Source organism: Rhinolophus sinicus, chromosome 12 (genome assembly GCF_057876585.1).
Source record: "Rhinolophus sinicus isolate RSI-liver-muscle chromosome 12, RSI-T2T, whole genome shotgun sequence".
Classification (NCBI taxonomy): Eukaryota; Metazoa; Chordata; class Mammalia; order Chiroptera; family Rhinolophidae; genus Rhinolophus; species Rhinolophus sinicus.
Genome location: NC_142512.1, coordinates 41,207,020 through 41,221,122, shown reverse-complemented (window position 1 = coordinate 41,221,122; position 14,103 = coordinate 41,207,020). Strand labels below are relative to the sequence as shown.

General features: G+C 51.2%; 1 protein-coding gene across 2 annotated transcripts; it reads right to left on the bottom strand.

Moving 5' to 3' along the window:
- Nucleotides 1-4,447: 4,447 nt before the first annotated feature.
- On the bottom strand, nucleotides 4,448-12,014 carry ARL4D (ARF like GTPase 4D). Of its 2 annotated transcripts, XM_088788953.1 has the most exons (3): nucleotides 11,729-12,014; nucleotides 10,054-10,662; nucleotides 4,448-5,721 (listed from the first exon to the last, which is right to left on the bottom strand). In XM_088788953.1, the coding sequence occupies exon 3, from the start codon at nucleotides 5,624-5,626 to the stop codon at nucleotides 5,024-5,026; it is 603 nt and encodes a 200-aa protein (XP_088645079.1). In that variant the 5' UTR covers nucleotides 5,627-5,721; nucleotides 10,054-10,662; nucleotides 11,729-12,014; the 3' UTR covers nucleotides 4,448-5,023. The 2 variants fall into 2 exon arrangements, with proteins under 2 accessions (XP_088645079.1, XP_019607752.3); XM_019752193.3 differs by lacking the exons at nucleotides 10,054-10,662; nucleotides 11,729-12,014 and adding an exon at nucleotides 6,297-6,475.
- Between the last annotated feature and the right edge of the window lie 2,089 nt (nucleotides 12,015-14,103).

Genomic DNA, 14,103 nt, shown 5'->3' with positions numbered 1-14,103 from the left:
TCCATGTTCCCTTCACAGCATGTACTCCTAGTCTCAGCCTGACTCTCTCCCTGAGCCAAGTCCTGGGGATTTATTTTAGGAGTTGTTTCGCCCACTCTGCCTAACGTCTGCGAGAAGCCGGGTGCTTAGGGAGTCCTCACCATCTACCCACCTCCACCATCAGCCAGCAACCCCCATAGGGCTCAATCCCCTGAAAGTCACCCTAAGCTCACTCCCCATGCCTGCAAATCCTCTGCCAAGTTGCTAGTGATTTTCTTTCTTTTTTCCACCTGGCCCACTTTTTTTCTTAGCTTTGTTGATAGAGTAACTATTACTTAACATGCATATACACTTTAGTATTTACAAAGACATTTTACAATTATAGTATTTTATTTGATCATTATACTCAGATATTTTCTCAGTTTTATAGATGAGAACATAGGGCATGATGAAATTCAATGATTTGTTCAAGTTTACAGAAACCGGTCTATTTCTTACTTCCCAAAAAGCAGGAGCACTATAATGTCTACCCAACACACACCTTAGTGTGAAGAGATCTTGAACTCTGGGCATAGAGGACGCTGGATCAAATTTCCCGCCCCACTCAAACCCTCTCTACACTTTGGCATTATCTATGAAAATTTGAAATACATATACCCTTTGACGACAATTACATGTCTAGGAATTTATCTTATGGGAAATCTCCCCCTTAATGTACAAAGAAATATATGCAAGGAAGCTCATTGCTGTGGACATTCTGTGGATTTAATTAACAAACGATGGTGCATTCATACAATGGAATCTCACGTAGTCATCAGAAAGAATGAGAAAAATCCATATGTCTTGACATTGAATAATGCCCAAGATGTAAATAAGGAAAGAAAAACTATACCACAGTATGTCTTATATACTAATAGTCCCATGTGTGTTATATATACATGCCTTTTTTGTATATGCAGAAAAAACATCTGGAAGATTATATATAAAAACCTGTTCAAATGTTTAGCTAGCTCTGAATTTTAGATTACAGGGTTCTCCATTTTCTAAGTTTCTTTCACAACAAAAATCTATTACTTTTGTAACCACGTGGGGGAGGGGGAGAACAGTAAAAAAATGTTTTTAAAAAGGAAGGAAGGAAAACACCCTCCTCTGGCTTAGCCTGGGAGGAGGTCCCATGACACCCACCCACAAACTCCCCAGCCCGTGGTATGCAGATGGCCTTGGAAATGATGTGTGGCTACAGACTGCCCACCCCTTACCGCCTAGTGCTGGTCTGGGCCTCCCTTACTGCTTTCGCTCCCTCCCTCCCGCTGGCCTCCATCCAAAATGGCCTGGGTTGGAGAACAGGCTGTCCTATGCGCTGCCGGTACTTCAGTGGAATTCAGTTCTTCTCAGGCCTGGTAGAGGCATCCATCTCAAGAAAGACTTGGAATGACACATGGTCAATGTGAAAGGAGGGTGGGAACTTCTGGCCAGATTTGAGGCCAGAGCTGTGCTGGGCTTTGGAGATAAAACTCCCACTCCTCAGGAAGGGGAGTTGGGGAGCAGAAAGCTGGCTCTTAGTCTAATCAAGGCTGGGAGGGAGGAAGGGAATGGGAGGTCAGAACTCAGGGATGCTAGACTTGCCGCTTGGCTCCTATCTCCTGTTGTCTATATTGTGAATACAAAAGCCAGCCTGGAGGAAGGATGTATGTATGTACCACCAAGTAGCTGTGTATCCTTGGGTAAGTCACTGCCCTGTCAGCCTTAGGGACTTCTTTCCTTCCTCTTTGCTTTTTCTCTTCCTGGAGCAAGTGCAGCATAGGAGGGCTGCAGAGGGCACAGGAAGGTGAGGGACCACTGCCATCTTGGCTCTCATGAGGAGGGGCTTGGGGAAGGGCAGGCTGCCAGGGAAAGTGTCCTCCATCTGGATTTTACAATCCAACCTGTGTGTGGAGACCGGGAAGTAGGGGGGAGGGCAGCTCAGAAGGGGGACCCAACTCTGGGCCCACTGATTTCCTTCAGCTTCATCTCACAGGTATCCGGGCCTTGCCCACCACTCCTGGTCCCCAAAGACCCTCTGCCCTCAGGGAGCCTTTCCCTCAGCATCCATCTCAGGATCTCAAAGAAAGTCTATTTAAAGAAGCTGGGCTAAGGGAACTACAACCCCCCCCCCAACCCTGACCCCACCCCTATTCCAAACAATTGTCCCAGAATCTCAGCATGCAGAATACCTAGGTGGAATGGACCAAGGCAGGAGGATTATTCCAAAGCTTCCCAGCCCCACTCAGCCAGAATGTAGCTTTCCAATATTTCTTCAGTGTTCCCCCTCCTGCAAACCCTTCAAAGCAACTGGCTTCTCCATCTCACTTTCACTTGTGCCACCATCCCCCTCCCCCCTCCCCAGTCTTCCACCCCCACCAGCTGGCCACAGAGGGATGTAGGAAAGAGCTGGTCTCCTATGGGGACCATGGCCCCCAGGGCTGGAGCCTGGGGGAGCAGAAGATATCCTAACCAGATAGGCAGAGCCAAGAGCTGGCACTTTGGAGGCCCCTCTGCTAGGGAGGGGCGAGCACCTCTGTATACATCCTTCTCCCAAATCCAGAGACCTCAGTCCCCTAGATGACAAGAAATGGAGAAAACATGTCCTTGGAGATTTTGAGACAAAAGAGCAGAATTGGGGAGGAGTGGGTCGGGTCAGAAAGATCTCCCAGCAGGACAGGTCCTTCTCACCAGGTCCTCCCCAGCCTGTTCCTGGGCTGCAGAAGAAGACTGTGTTGGAGGACTGTGAGCCATGAGTCACAGGCTTGTGTAGAGGGGGGCCACGTGGGTGTCCCCAGCAGAACCAGCCCAGCAGCTCTGTTGAGTAGTCCCCAGCACTGACGCACACTAGGCACCCTTCCGGATCAATGCACACTCACCCCTGTCCTGCCAGTCCCAGGGTGGGGAGGGGGCAAATCTGAACTGGCCCATACTCAGCAGAAAACTTGGGCTTCTGCCAGCCCAGCTAGGAAGAGGCAGTTCCTGAGGAAAACTCCCCTGGGGCAGGGTTTTCAAGGTCTTTATGATTCCGGAGCAGGGACTCCAAACCTGCCCTGCAGAGCCCATGTTTGCACAAAGGGGGGAGGGGGACTGGGGGCTGGAAAGAATTGTGCTGGGTTTTTATTCACTACTCCCACCCATATGGAGGATTTGATTGTTCTGTTACCTCAGACCCAGCAGGGCCTTGATGCTGGTGAGGAGGGGGCTGCCCGGAAAGTCTGGGCAGAGGCCCTCTGGCCTTCACCTTAGCATGTTCTTACTATCACAGCTAACATTGGTGGCCTACACCTTCCCCCTCTTTTCCCAGAGGGTTGGGGGTGGATGTCCAGCAGTCCTTACTCCCACCAGGCATAAGCTGCCACTGCCGCTCTCGTGGGAACAGCTACCATTCCCAGATCTGGGCAACTCATGGCTTAGTCACAGGGCCAGGCTGCCTCAATGCAGCCCAGGCTTCCCCGGCACCAATCACTGCCATTGCTGCCAGTAAGTAGTCAGCAGGTTGAGCACACCTAGGTGGCTTTAGGCCAGGAACTACTTTCCATTCTCAGCGGATCCCCCCTAAGGTGAAAAAAAAGAAAAGAAATCCAGACCAACCTGACTGCTAGAGAGAGGAGGAGAATGGGGACAGAATGGCTCTTTCAGGACTTATTTATGTAGACCTAGAACGTGTCCCTAAAGGCAAAAACCTAGAAGCAGCTCAGAGCAGCAAAATTTGAAGTGAAATCTGCAAGGACAAGTTGGTATCAGGGGCAAGTAAGAGCTAGAGGATGAGGGGAAGGGAGAAAAGTGGGAGAAAGAAGGGATCCCTCACACACACAAAAAAAAAACTGCAGAGATCGGGCAATAGCTTGGGAGAGGGGTTTAACTCTAATTTTTAGAAGTGCACTTGCTCTGAAAATTCACCTTCAAGATAGTTGTTCTCACCACCCACCCCCAGATCCCACCCCTGCCCATATCGAAATGTTAGACTTGGCCAACCAGCCCAGTGGCTCAGGTGGTTGGAGCGCCCTGCTCCTAACCTCCCTGAGGTCGCAGGTTCGATTCCCACATGGGCCAGTGAGCTGCGCCCTCTACAGCTAATATTGTGAACAATAGCTCTCCCTGGAGCTGGGCTGCCCTGAGCAACCAGGGGTCAGTGTGAGTGGCCCGCCCTCATCCTGAGTGGCAGGCAACTGGCGTGAGTGGCCGGCAGCTGGCTAAAGCTGCTGTGAGCAGCTGACTGACAACCAGGGACCCCTTAAGCGAGGCGGGGGGCGGGGGGGGGGGGTACAAGGCTCATAATACCAGCATGGGCCAGGGAGCTGAGTCCTACACAACCAGACTGAGAAACAACGGCTTGAACCGGAGTTGGGAGGGGGAGCTGAAAGAAGGTGGGGGAAAGAAATGTTAGATTGTTCCTGGAGCTAGGTAAGAAGAGACGAAAATCATACCAGACCATGGTTAGAGCTATAGTATCATGAGTCTTTAATAACTTATAGACAAATGCTAAAAAATACTTAATACAGAGGACATACATGGCTTATAAAACGGCTGTGGATCTACAAATGTGGGAAGAGATTCTTGGCACTCTCACACAAACACAAAAAAATAAAGACTATTGTGACTGGCATCCCTAGAAAAGCAGCCTGGGGAGACTCCCCAGTGGGGGGTGGGGACAGGGCAGAGACAGTTCTCATTCATCCCAAATGCAACTTTCCTTTGCTCCCAAACACATCTATCAAAAAACCAAAGAAGAAAAACAAGAAACAAGGTCGAGGTAGAGTCACATTTTACACTGAAACCTCCTCAGTCCTGCAGCCCCCATGTCTCCAGATGGGAGGATGAGGGAGAAATGGGAGAACAAAGTCCATGTCTCATTCCCCTCCCCAATTCAGCACCAAAACAGAGGACCCCCAGTGTGCTCCTGGGTCCTTCACTGAGGTGGACAGGTCCTGACGCTGGGGCTGAGTGAGGGGCCGCAGGCTCTGCCTGGCTGTCCAGGTGTGCACACAGCCCTCTGCTGGTGAGGCAGGGCAGGCCTCTGTCACCGCCTCTTCTTGCTTGCCCGGGCTGCCTTCTTCCTCTTGAGGATCATCTCGTAAAGGCGCTCCAGGCCTGGCTGCAGACCCACGCCATCCACAGCGCTGCAGCCCTGCACGTGGGTAAGCGTGGCCGCAGCCAGCTCTCGGACCGCCAGCCTCTTCTCCACCTCTGCAGCACTCAGTGCCCCAGGCTGATCCTGCTTGTTGGCCAGCACCAACACAGGCACACCCTGGTTGTCCGAGGCCCTGCTGATCCGGTGTAGCTCCACTTTCGCCTCCTCCAGCCGCTCGGCCTCGGCAGCATCCACCACAAACACCAGCCCGTCTGTCCGGCGTGTGTAGGAGCGCCACAATGGTCGCAGCTTCTCCTGCCCACCGACATCCCACACTTGGAAGGTGATGGCACGGGACCCCCCCAGGGGCACCCGGATCTTCTCTGTGTTGAAGCCTTTGGTGGGAACACTCTGGACAAACTCCTTGAACTTGAGACGGTAAAGGAGAGAGGTCTTTCCAGCTGAGTCCAGCCCGATGACCACGACGTGCAGGGCCTGAAAGTGGGGCAGGAAGGAGGCGGTGGGCGCCATCTCTGTCAAGTGGTTCCCCATGGTGAGCTCCGGCTAAAGTGCGGGTCTTGGGGCTCACAGTAGAGGCACGAAGGAGGTCTTGAAATTACAGGCTCCGGGGACCACAGCTAGGTTATCTGAGCAGGGAATGGTCATCAGAGAAAAGAGGAGACATTTAATAAACATGAAATGTGCAACGTCTTGATCCTTTCCTAAATCAGCTGCCCATGCTTCCTTGTTAAAATTCTTTCTTTTCCTTTTTAAAACAGCTGCAGGTGTAACAAAGGCGCTCCCTTCTTCCTGGAGTCCTAACAAGGGCGACGAGACCTGAAGAAACCCCCAGGTACCGGGACACTGGTGGGGGATAAGGCGTGGAACTGGCGGACTATCGGCTTCCAGCGCGTCTTCTCCGAGCTTGTGGTGCGGTAGCAGAAGCCGCGACCTCATTCCCCAGGCGAGAATCCTCGCGGGTAGAGGCAGGTCGGGCAGCGCCCCCAATTTAAGAATTAAGGTGCGGGCGCTGGGACCGAAGATTGAAGCCCGCTCCCACCCACCCTCCACATCCCCAGGCGGTAGGCACGCTCCTCCTTACACGGCGATCTCTTCCCCACAGACCCCGACACTCCTCTGCCCGCCTTCCTCTGATTGCCCACTCCAGCTCCCCAGGCCCCGGACGGAGGCCGCCTCAGTACCGCCTGAACAGCCCGTTTACCTCAGCCGCGCTCTCTGCGGTAGGAGCCCCTCCGGGCCAGTCGCCTGAGCCGCCACGCGAACCTCCACGCCCGCATCCAGCAAGCCGCCACTGCAGAGCAGTGGAGGAACTCAGCCTTAAAAACCCCAAGTGACGTCACACTGTGCAGGCCAATCAGCGGCCCCGCTACGGCGGGGCGGGGCGGGGCGTGGAGATACGCGCGCCGCATCTACCACCCCACAGTGATCTGTGTCTGTTCCATCCGTAACCGTTTTAATTGATCTTTTCTACCATATTCTAGTATTTGGTATTCAACTCGGGACTAACCAGGAATGGGAGGTGGGAAGGGCAAAAGGAACACACGTGTGGCAGCGTTTAACCCTGGAGAAGTAAAGAGCTTAATACTCAATGCCACCGCATCCCCCTCCCCCAGGCAGAGTTTTCCACCAGGATTTTCCACGGGTAAAATCCCTCCGCGAGGGACTCTGGGGGAGATACTGACAAGTCTCCCTCCTTTATCTTTCCTAATTCAATATTCAAACCTGTGTGAACCTAAGAAGCCTATAAAATAGCCTAAACCCATTACCCGTATTGATTCTCACAACAGTCCAAGAAGTAGGGGGCTGATGTTGCCTGCATTTTATAGGTGAAGAAAACTCAGAAGGGTTCAATGACTTGTCCAAGGTCACACATAGCTTGTAAGAGGCTGAGCAAGGACCTGTCTAAATCCAGTTTCTGGGCTTCTGACCATCTTCTCTCATCAGGGAGGCTGTAGGGTTAGGCATCCCCAACAAAAAACCATCAATCACTAGTCAGAGTGTTGGTCTACAGCAGACCCCTTAAAGACCTCCTTGTTCAAATAGATAAAGGCAGAATTCTTCATTCCACAGAGCAAGTATTTATTGACCCCATTCACACTGCGCACCATATATGAGCCAGAGAAACTAGGGATATGGAGAATGTGCAGGCGACAGGGCCTGGCCTCAGAGAGCTTATACTCTTGTTGAGAGAGACAAGACTGGCCATTGAAAGGTATGGACGAAAAGGGGTTCTATGGAAAGTAACCTCACAGGGTGATCTGATCATAAATTCCTGACTGGGCAGGTTATGGTGAGTAGCCACACCCCAGGCATATGAATTTTTAGTTAAAGATTTACCTTTTCCTTAAGTAAGCCCTGTCCAGTGTTTTTGTGCATCTAGGTTAACACACCCTTGACATAATCTTAATCACCCTCGGAGAAAGTACATGATCTTGTTAACTGTTCTGTAATCCAATCCCCACCTTGCTTTCTCCCACCCTCATGTAATCTTTCTTATGTTCCCGCTTTAATTTTAAATGTGTAAAAGAAACTAAGAAATTGTCATTCTCCAGAGCAGTTGAGATCTTGCTGCCCAACAACTGTCATCAGTTTTGGCTCAAATAAACTCTTATAAAAAATTGTTGGGCCGGCCCGGTGGCTCAGGCGGTTAGAGCTCCATGCTCCTAACTCCGAAGGCTGCTGGTTTGATTCCCACATGAGCCAGTGGTCTCTCAACCACAAGGTTGCTGGTTCAACTCCTCCAGTCCTGCAAGGGATGGTGGGCTCCACCCCCTGCAACTAAGATTGAACATGGCACCTTGAGCTGAGCTGCTGCCGAGCTCCCGGATGGCTCAGTTGGTTGGAGCGCATCCTCTCAACCACAAGGTTGCCCGTTCGACTCCCGCAAGGGATGGTGGGCTGCTCCCCCAGCAACTAGCAACGGCAACTGGACCTGGAGCTGAGCTGCGCCCTCCACAACTAAGACTGAGAGGACAACAACTTGAAGCTGAACGGCACCCTCCACAACTAAGATTGAAGGACAACTTGACCTGGAAAAAAGGCCTGGAAGTACACACTGTTCCCCAATGAAGTCCTGTTCCCCTTCCCCAATAAAATCTTTAAAAAAAAAAATTGTTTACAGATTTGGGTTTCTTTCATCAACACAGGGAACAGTGACAGTGCAGGACACACATGTATTGGGCCTTTGCAAATCGTGAGATAAGCACTTGTAGGACTTCTGAGAAGGGAGAGAAAGTGTCAAATGGAAGCTTCTGAAAAGGTTTCTAGAAGTTAATTAGTCCTGTGTAGGATTGGTTAGGAGCGGGGACAGGACTGGGTGGCATCTCCCCAGCCATTGCAGCCTGATACAATCTGGGCATCCCTGAAGAAGAGATGTCACAAAGGGGCAGTGTGACCCAAAGGATAACAATGATAACAAGGTAAAATTGAAGGAGGTTAGGAGGATGAAATTGTAACTCTAATATTTCCATTTTTATAAGGAGGCGGGATTCTTACATTTATTACATAATTCAATATTAACCTTTTAAAGGCTATATTTGGGGGGGGGGGTTGGAAAAAGGGGAGAGGCAGTCATTGCCAGACAGGAGGGCCTAACCCTTCCTGACCACTAGCATCCCATCTGTTTATAACCAGCCTGCCTTGCCACCTCCTTCCCCTCCCTGCTACACAACCAGCCACCTGGTTTCCTCTAAGATACTGGAAGCCTCCTTGAACCCCTGAAGAGATCAAGACCTTAGGAAATCAGTTTGTTACACTCCCAGGTTGGGGGGGAGGGTGACAAATTGCAGCAGGAGCTAAGGTACAGAGGTGGAGCTGAGCATGGTCAGTTAGGAGAAGAGAAGACAGAGCAAGGCAAGAGGTAGGGAACGACTACTCCACTCCATTTAGTGATCACGGCATGCCAGGCTCTGGTCTAGGAACTTTGCATACTTTTCTTTCTTTAATACACACCTCAACCCAAGAAGTAAGTATGGTTATTCTAAAAGGAAGAAACTAAAGCACAGAAAGGTTAGGTAATTTACCCAAAGTCACCCAGCTAGAAATTGGCCAAACTTGGCTTTGAACAAATGTTACAATGGCTATGAAATCAAAACACACAGAAACAGAGAACTGAAAACATACAGATTGTCTTGTGTTTCTTCAACAATCTTTGAAACTTCTTTAACATTTCTCCTATATCTCCTGGGCCTCATACCCAAGAAGGAAATTGTCACTTGATTATCTGATAAAACACAAAACTAGTGATCCCACCCCACCTTTCATCTTTTCTGTTTGCCAGGGAAGGTGTTGATGAACAAATGGGAAGGAAGAGGTGGAACAGGGGAGGGGTAAAGGAAGGGGCCCAGTTTGTCAGGGTAGCACCAGGTTGTGGACCTACCCCAATATGTCTCCTTTAAATGGTAACTCCAGTCCTCACCCCTCCTCTCCCCAGCCCAGGCATCTGCCTCAGGAAGCTTTCCTCCATTAATGACCCTTTTCTTTCCTGGCATCCTCACCTCTGCAGCCCTTTCTCTTCACAAGATCACAGCCCAGGACCAATAACACTGGGGGATTCACTGCATAGAACATTCAAACATTCATGCATTAAACATGCATATATGGAGTGCCTGCTAGGTGCGAGACACCACTCTAGGTTCTGAGCATATAGTCCTGAGAGAGATGGATAAGGCCCTCATGGAGTGTACATTACAGTAGGGAGTAAGGAGAGACAGACAATGAATAAAGAAGTTAATTTCAGATGGCGATACATGCCATCAGGGAAAATAAAGCAGAGACATGAGCTGGAAAGTGTCTGGGGGAAGGGAACTACTTTAGATTGGAGGTATGTGTGCTCAGAAAGGCCTCTCCCATTGGTGACATTAGAGCCAAGATTTAAGTGACAAGGAGTCAGGTAAGCATTCTAGACAGAAGGACAGACTATCTGGGACTTACCTGCTTCCTCCTATTGGCTCCCTTACCTGGATCAGATTCCAGCTGCTGTGTCATTGCTCTTCCTCAGAGCTGTCTCCCCCACCAGACAAAGCCCTGAACCCAGGAGTTGGTTCTTTTCGCCTTCTCTGCAGTGTCCATCACTGTGCCTGGTACATACTAGGCAGTCAGGAAATCTTGCAGGAATTCATGAATGCCTAATGGAATGCTTAAATGTACTTGGGGGGAGGAGGTTCCCTGTATTTGGGAACCAAACATCCAGTCCAAGCCTGGGAGTTTCTTGGTCTGGGGTCCTCGAGGCTTTGGGAGTTCCATTGATACTGGGTTGGCCAAGAATGCGTATAAAACCCTGCATTGTAGGCAATGTCTGGGTAGTATTGATCTCGCAGGCCTTTACTGAGGAGGAGGGTCTTCTTGGAGGAGAAAAACAGAAGCCGGGGTGGGGGTGACACTGGAGAGGGAGGCCCCCCTCAAGGCCTAGCTGACTGAAACCCTGGGCTAAGAGTCGTCATGAGTCCTGTCCCTCACTAGTAGACTGGCTTGGAAACGCCACTTTCCTCCTGGAAGCCTCGGTTTCCTCAGCATGTGATGCAGGGTTTAGATGGTTCCAGATTCTTTCCCCCGTAACAGTCCATGCTCTAGAGTAAGAGAGGGTAGGGGATGGAAAGAGGTCACCTAGGAAATGGCCGAGGATCCTGACCTCCACAGTACAGCATCCTAACCAAGTACTTGTCTGAGTGCACAAATGAAGGGAGGAGAGGGGTGGGGTGGGGGGATGCATATCAAGGAGTAGCTGTCAGCTTGAGAACCACAAAGACCCATTTTTCAAATCCCAGTTTTGTTTCCTCAAGAATAAAATGGAAAAAATACAATGGAGAGACAGACAATGATACTTCTTATAATGAGTATGGAAAATTTTTAAAAATATGTGAAAGTGCCCCACAGCTACCCTTCTCCCCTACTAGGGGCCCTTTCAGAGGCAAGCCTTCCAAAACCAAACCCCGGAGCCCAGTCAAGGGCTGAAAGGAGTAGATGCTTCCCCCTGGCGGACGTGTTTGTAACTGCCTGATTCCTGAAGAAAAGTGCAGGAGTAGTCTTAACCTCCTGGTTAAGTTGCATAGGTTCCCTTGCCTCCTTCTGGAGTCTCTTTTTCAGACAGGATCTTTTTTACAACTTGGGGTTGTAGGAATGGCAACTCCACCCTCTTACAGTTATTTTGTGTAAGTGAGATCAGATTTAAATGTACATTATTTCAGAGGAAAAATCTCATTACAATTACATTTCCCATACTTTTACTGAGGGCCTAATAATAGGTGCAGGGAAGGCTGAGGCAGGACAGGGCTGTAGGAGGGAAAGTTATGAAGAGCTCAGTTACAGCCAACTTGCTGTGTCTGTAGGGACAGATCCATGTGGAGATAGATATCCAACATTCATTCACACAGGAGCCTGGTGCTCAGGAGGGGCTTTGGCTGGAGGAGGGGACTTGGGTGGTCAGCAAGAAACAGAACAGGAGCCCCAAGAGAGTGATATGACAATATCTGGGGGGCAATGGCGAGGGAGGAGGAACAACCAAATTAGAGAGAGGCAGAGAGATGAAGCAGGGGGAGAGCCAGGCCCAGGCTCTGAAGGGAACCCATAGGATGACTGGCCAGTCATCCAAGCCGAGGGGCTTTCACAACAGGGGCCAATCGCCAGTGCCTTTACCTGTTTGGTTCAGTCTCTTTTTTTTGTTGGAAAGGAGGTTTCCCTGCCAAGTCACCAGTGTTGCCTCGCATACATTGATTGAAAAGGGCGTAGAGCTTCGAATAATGGTTCTCAAATTCGCCAGCACCTCCGAATCACCCGCAGGACTGGGTAAAACACCGATTGCTGGGCCCCACTTCCAGCAGTCACTGGTGGCAGAGAACGTGCATTTATAACAAGTTCTCAGGTGACACCGATGCCGCTGGCCCGGGGACTACACTCAGAGGAGCACTGGCTGGGAAGATGAGTTCCAATCCTGACTGTAACATCTCCTAGTGAGCCCTTGGGCACATTACTTATCTTTCCCAGCCTCAACCTCTTCACCTGTAAAATCGGATGATAATACTTCTCTAATAGGGTTACTGTGAGGAACAAACAGGGTACAAGAAGTGAAGTACGCAGCAGAGGGCTGGGCATATACAAGTCCTCTACGCCTGGTAGTTTTTATGATGATGATATTAGTTTCTCTCAACCTGTCACTCGGGGACTCTAGTCCCGCTCCCCGCACCAGAACGCAGGATACGGTGAGGCCAAAAAGGAACACCAACGGAGCCACAGATAGGGGAGTCATACCACCACATTCCCGCTGGCGGCTGGGTTGGAGACACAGGAAGCCGGAGCCACACGATCCGCAATCGGCCGCCCGCTTCTCCGCCAACCAACCCACTTGCTAGCTGCAATCCGCTGTCCGCTTCTCTGCCGACCAACCAACCCCTTCCTTTGCTAACTGGTTCCAGCTGACGGCCATCTAATAACCAGCCAGCACCTCTCCACGTGAGGCGGAGAGCCTGGAAACTGCTCTCTGGGACTCTGTCCCCACACAACCGATCACAAAAAAGACATCCGCCCAGGAAGCCAGTTTAACGTGGAATAAATATCTTCCTCCGACAATATGCAAAGTGTCACGTACAAGTTGACCACCCACCCGCCATTTCTTTTCCGAAGATTCCTTCTCAGTCTTAAAGGTGCACACGAATCCCCTGTGGACCTCACAAAACGCAGATTCTAGGTCAGTAGGTGTCACGGACTGAATCGTGTTCCCCCACCCGAAAGTTCTGCAGCCCGCGGGGTGCTGAGGATTACAAGGAGTGTGTGGGTCCGGGGACGAGGGATGGGAAAACGGTATCTCAGCGTAGCTATTGCTTAATCTTATAGGTCGGCTTAGATGGATTTGAGACACCATTAGGTCTCCCATCTTCTCAGTTGGCGCCTTCTCCGTCAATAAACCTTTTCCTGACTCCAAACTCTGACGTTTTGAGTTTTGGCCTTGGGAAGCGTGGGACCTTGGTCCGGTAAGAAGCTCTCCTGTCTGGTGTAATGCCACCCTTGGCCAGATCTTGCCCCCCACCCCCGCCACGTATGGAGTTCCAGCCGGTGGCCTCCTAACTGCTGTTTCTCTGAATCAGTCTGACCTGAGCCTCGTTTATTCACTCAAACGTTTACTGAGCGCCTACGGCGTGCAGGGCACTGGGTTCCTGTGGCGATCAGGAGGTAAGCACTGAGGAGGTGACGGCCCTCAATGATCTCCGATTTCGGTGCGGGGAGATAAAAGATTGCCCCACCGGGTGGTGAGTGGTGGACTGGAAATGAATCACCGGGTGGGACGAAACACATAGGTGAGGAAGAGGCGAAGGGAAACCGCATCGCAGGCGGAGGGAGCTTGACGCGCGGAGCCCAGGATTTGGTTCACTCACAGAAGCAGCGCCGAGAGACGCGGATGCCGGAATCTCAGAGAACCCCTTCAGCTGCCCTGCCCGGGCCTCCCCGTGTGACACGCCTCCTCCCCCCTCCCCACCGGCTGCCATCAGCCCGGGTCCAGAGCTGGCGCTCCCCTGACTCAGCATGAACCCCTCTTCGGACACATAAGAGGCTCGTCTTTCTGGGCGTTTCTAGTGACTGCGTCTCGGCCCCTTCCTACAGGCCGCTCGGGCCGCCGAGCCCGAATCCCCTTCGGTTCTGTCCTTTCTCTCCATTTGCACAAAAGAGGAGCTCGACCGCCCCCCACCCCCCAGCCCGGGGTTCCACTGTCGTCCGGAGGGGGCAGTCCGCCCGCCGTAGCCACGCCTCCTCGGGCGGGAAAGGGCGGGCTATGCAAACAAGAAATGGCGTTTCGCCCGAGAACGACGGGTGCAACGACAGACATACAATTTCTCTCTTAAGATACAGAGAATAAAACCAAACCAATCGGTACCGGGGCCTACTGCTCAGTGGCTCCCATAGTACAGTACTTCCAAAGAAGCAAAGGAAGTGAGACCTCGACTGCCGGTGACCTGGCTCACCGTAGGTAGAATGTGCGCGACAGGAGGAGGAAGACGGGCGAGGGACAAGTGACAGGC

Bases quoted from the DNA above. Each gene is read 5' to 3' on its own strand.
- ARL4D (XM_088788953.1), bottom strand. From the start codon at position 5,626: ATGGGGAACCACTTGACAGAGATGGCGCCCACCGCCTCCTTCCTGCCC.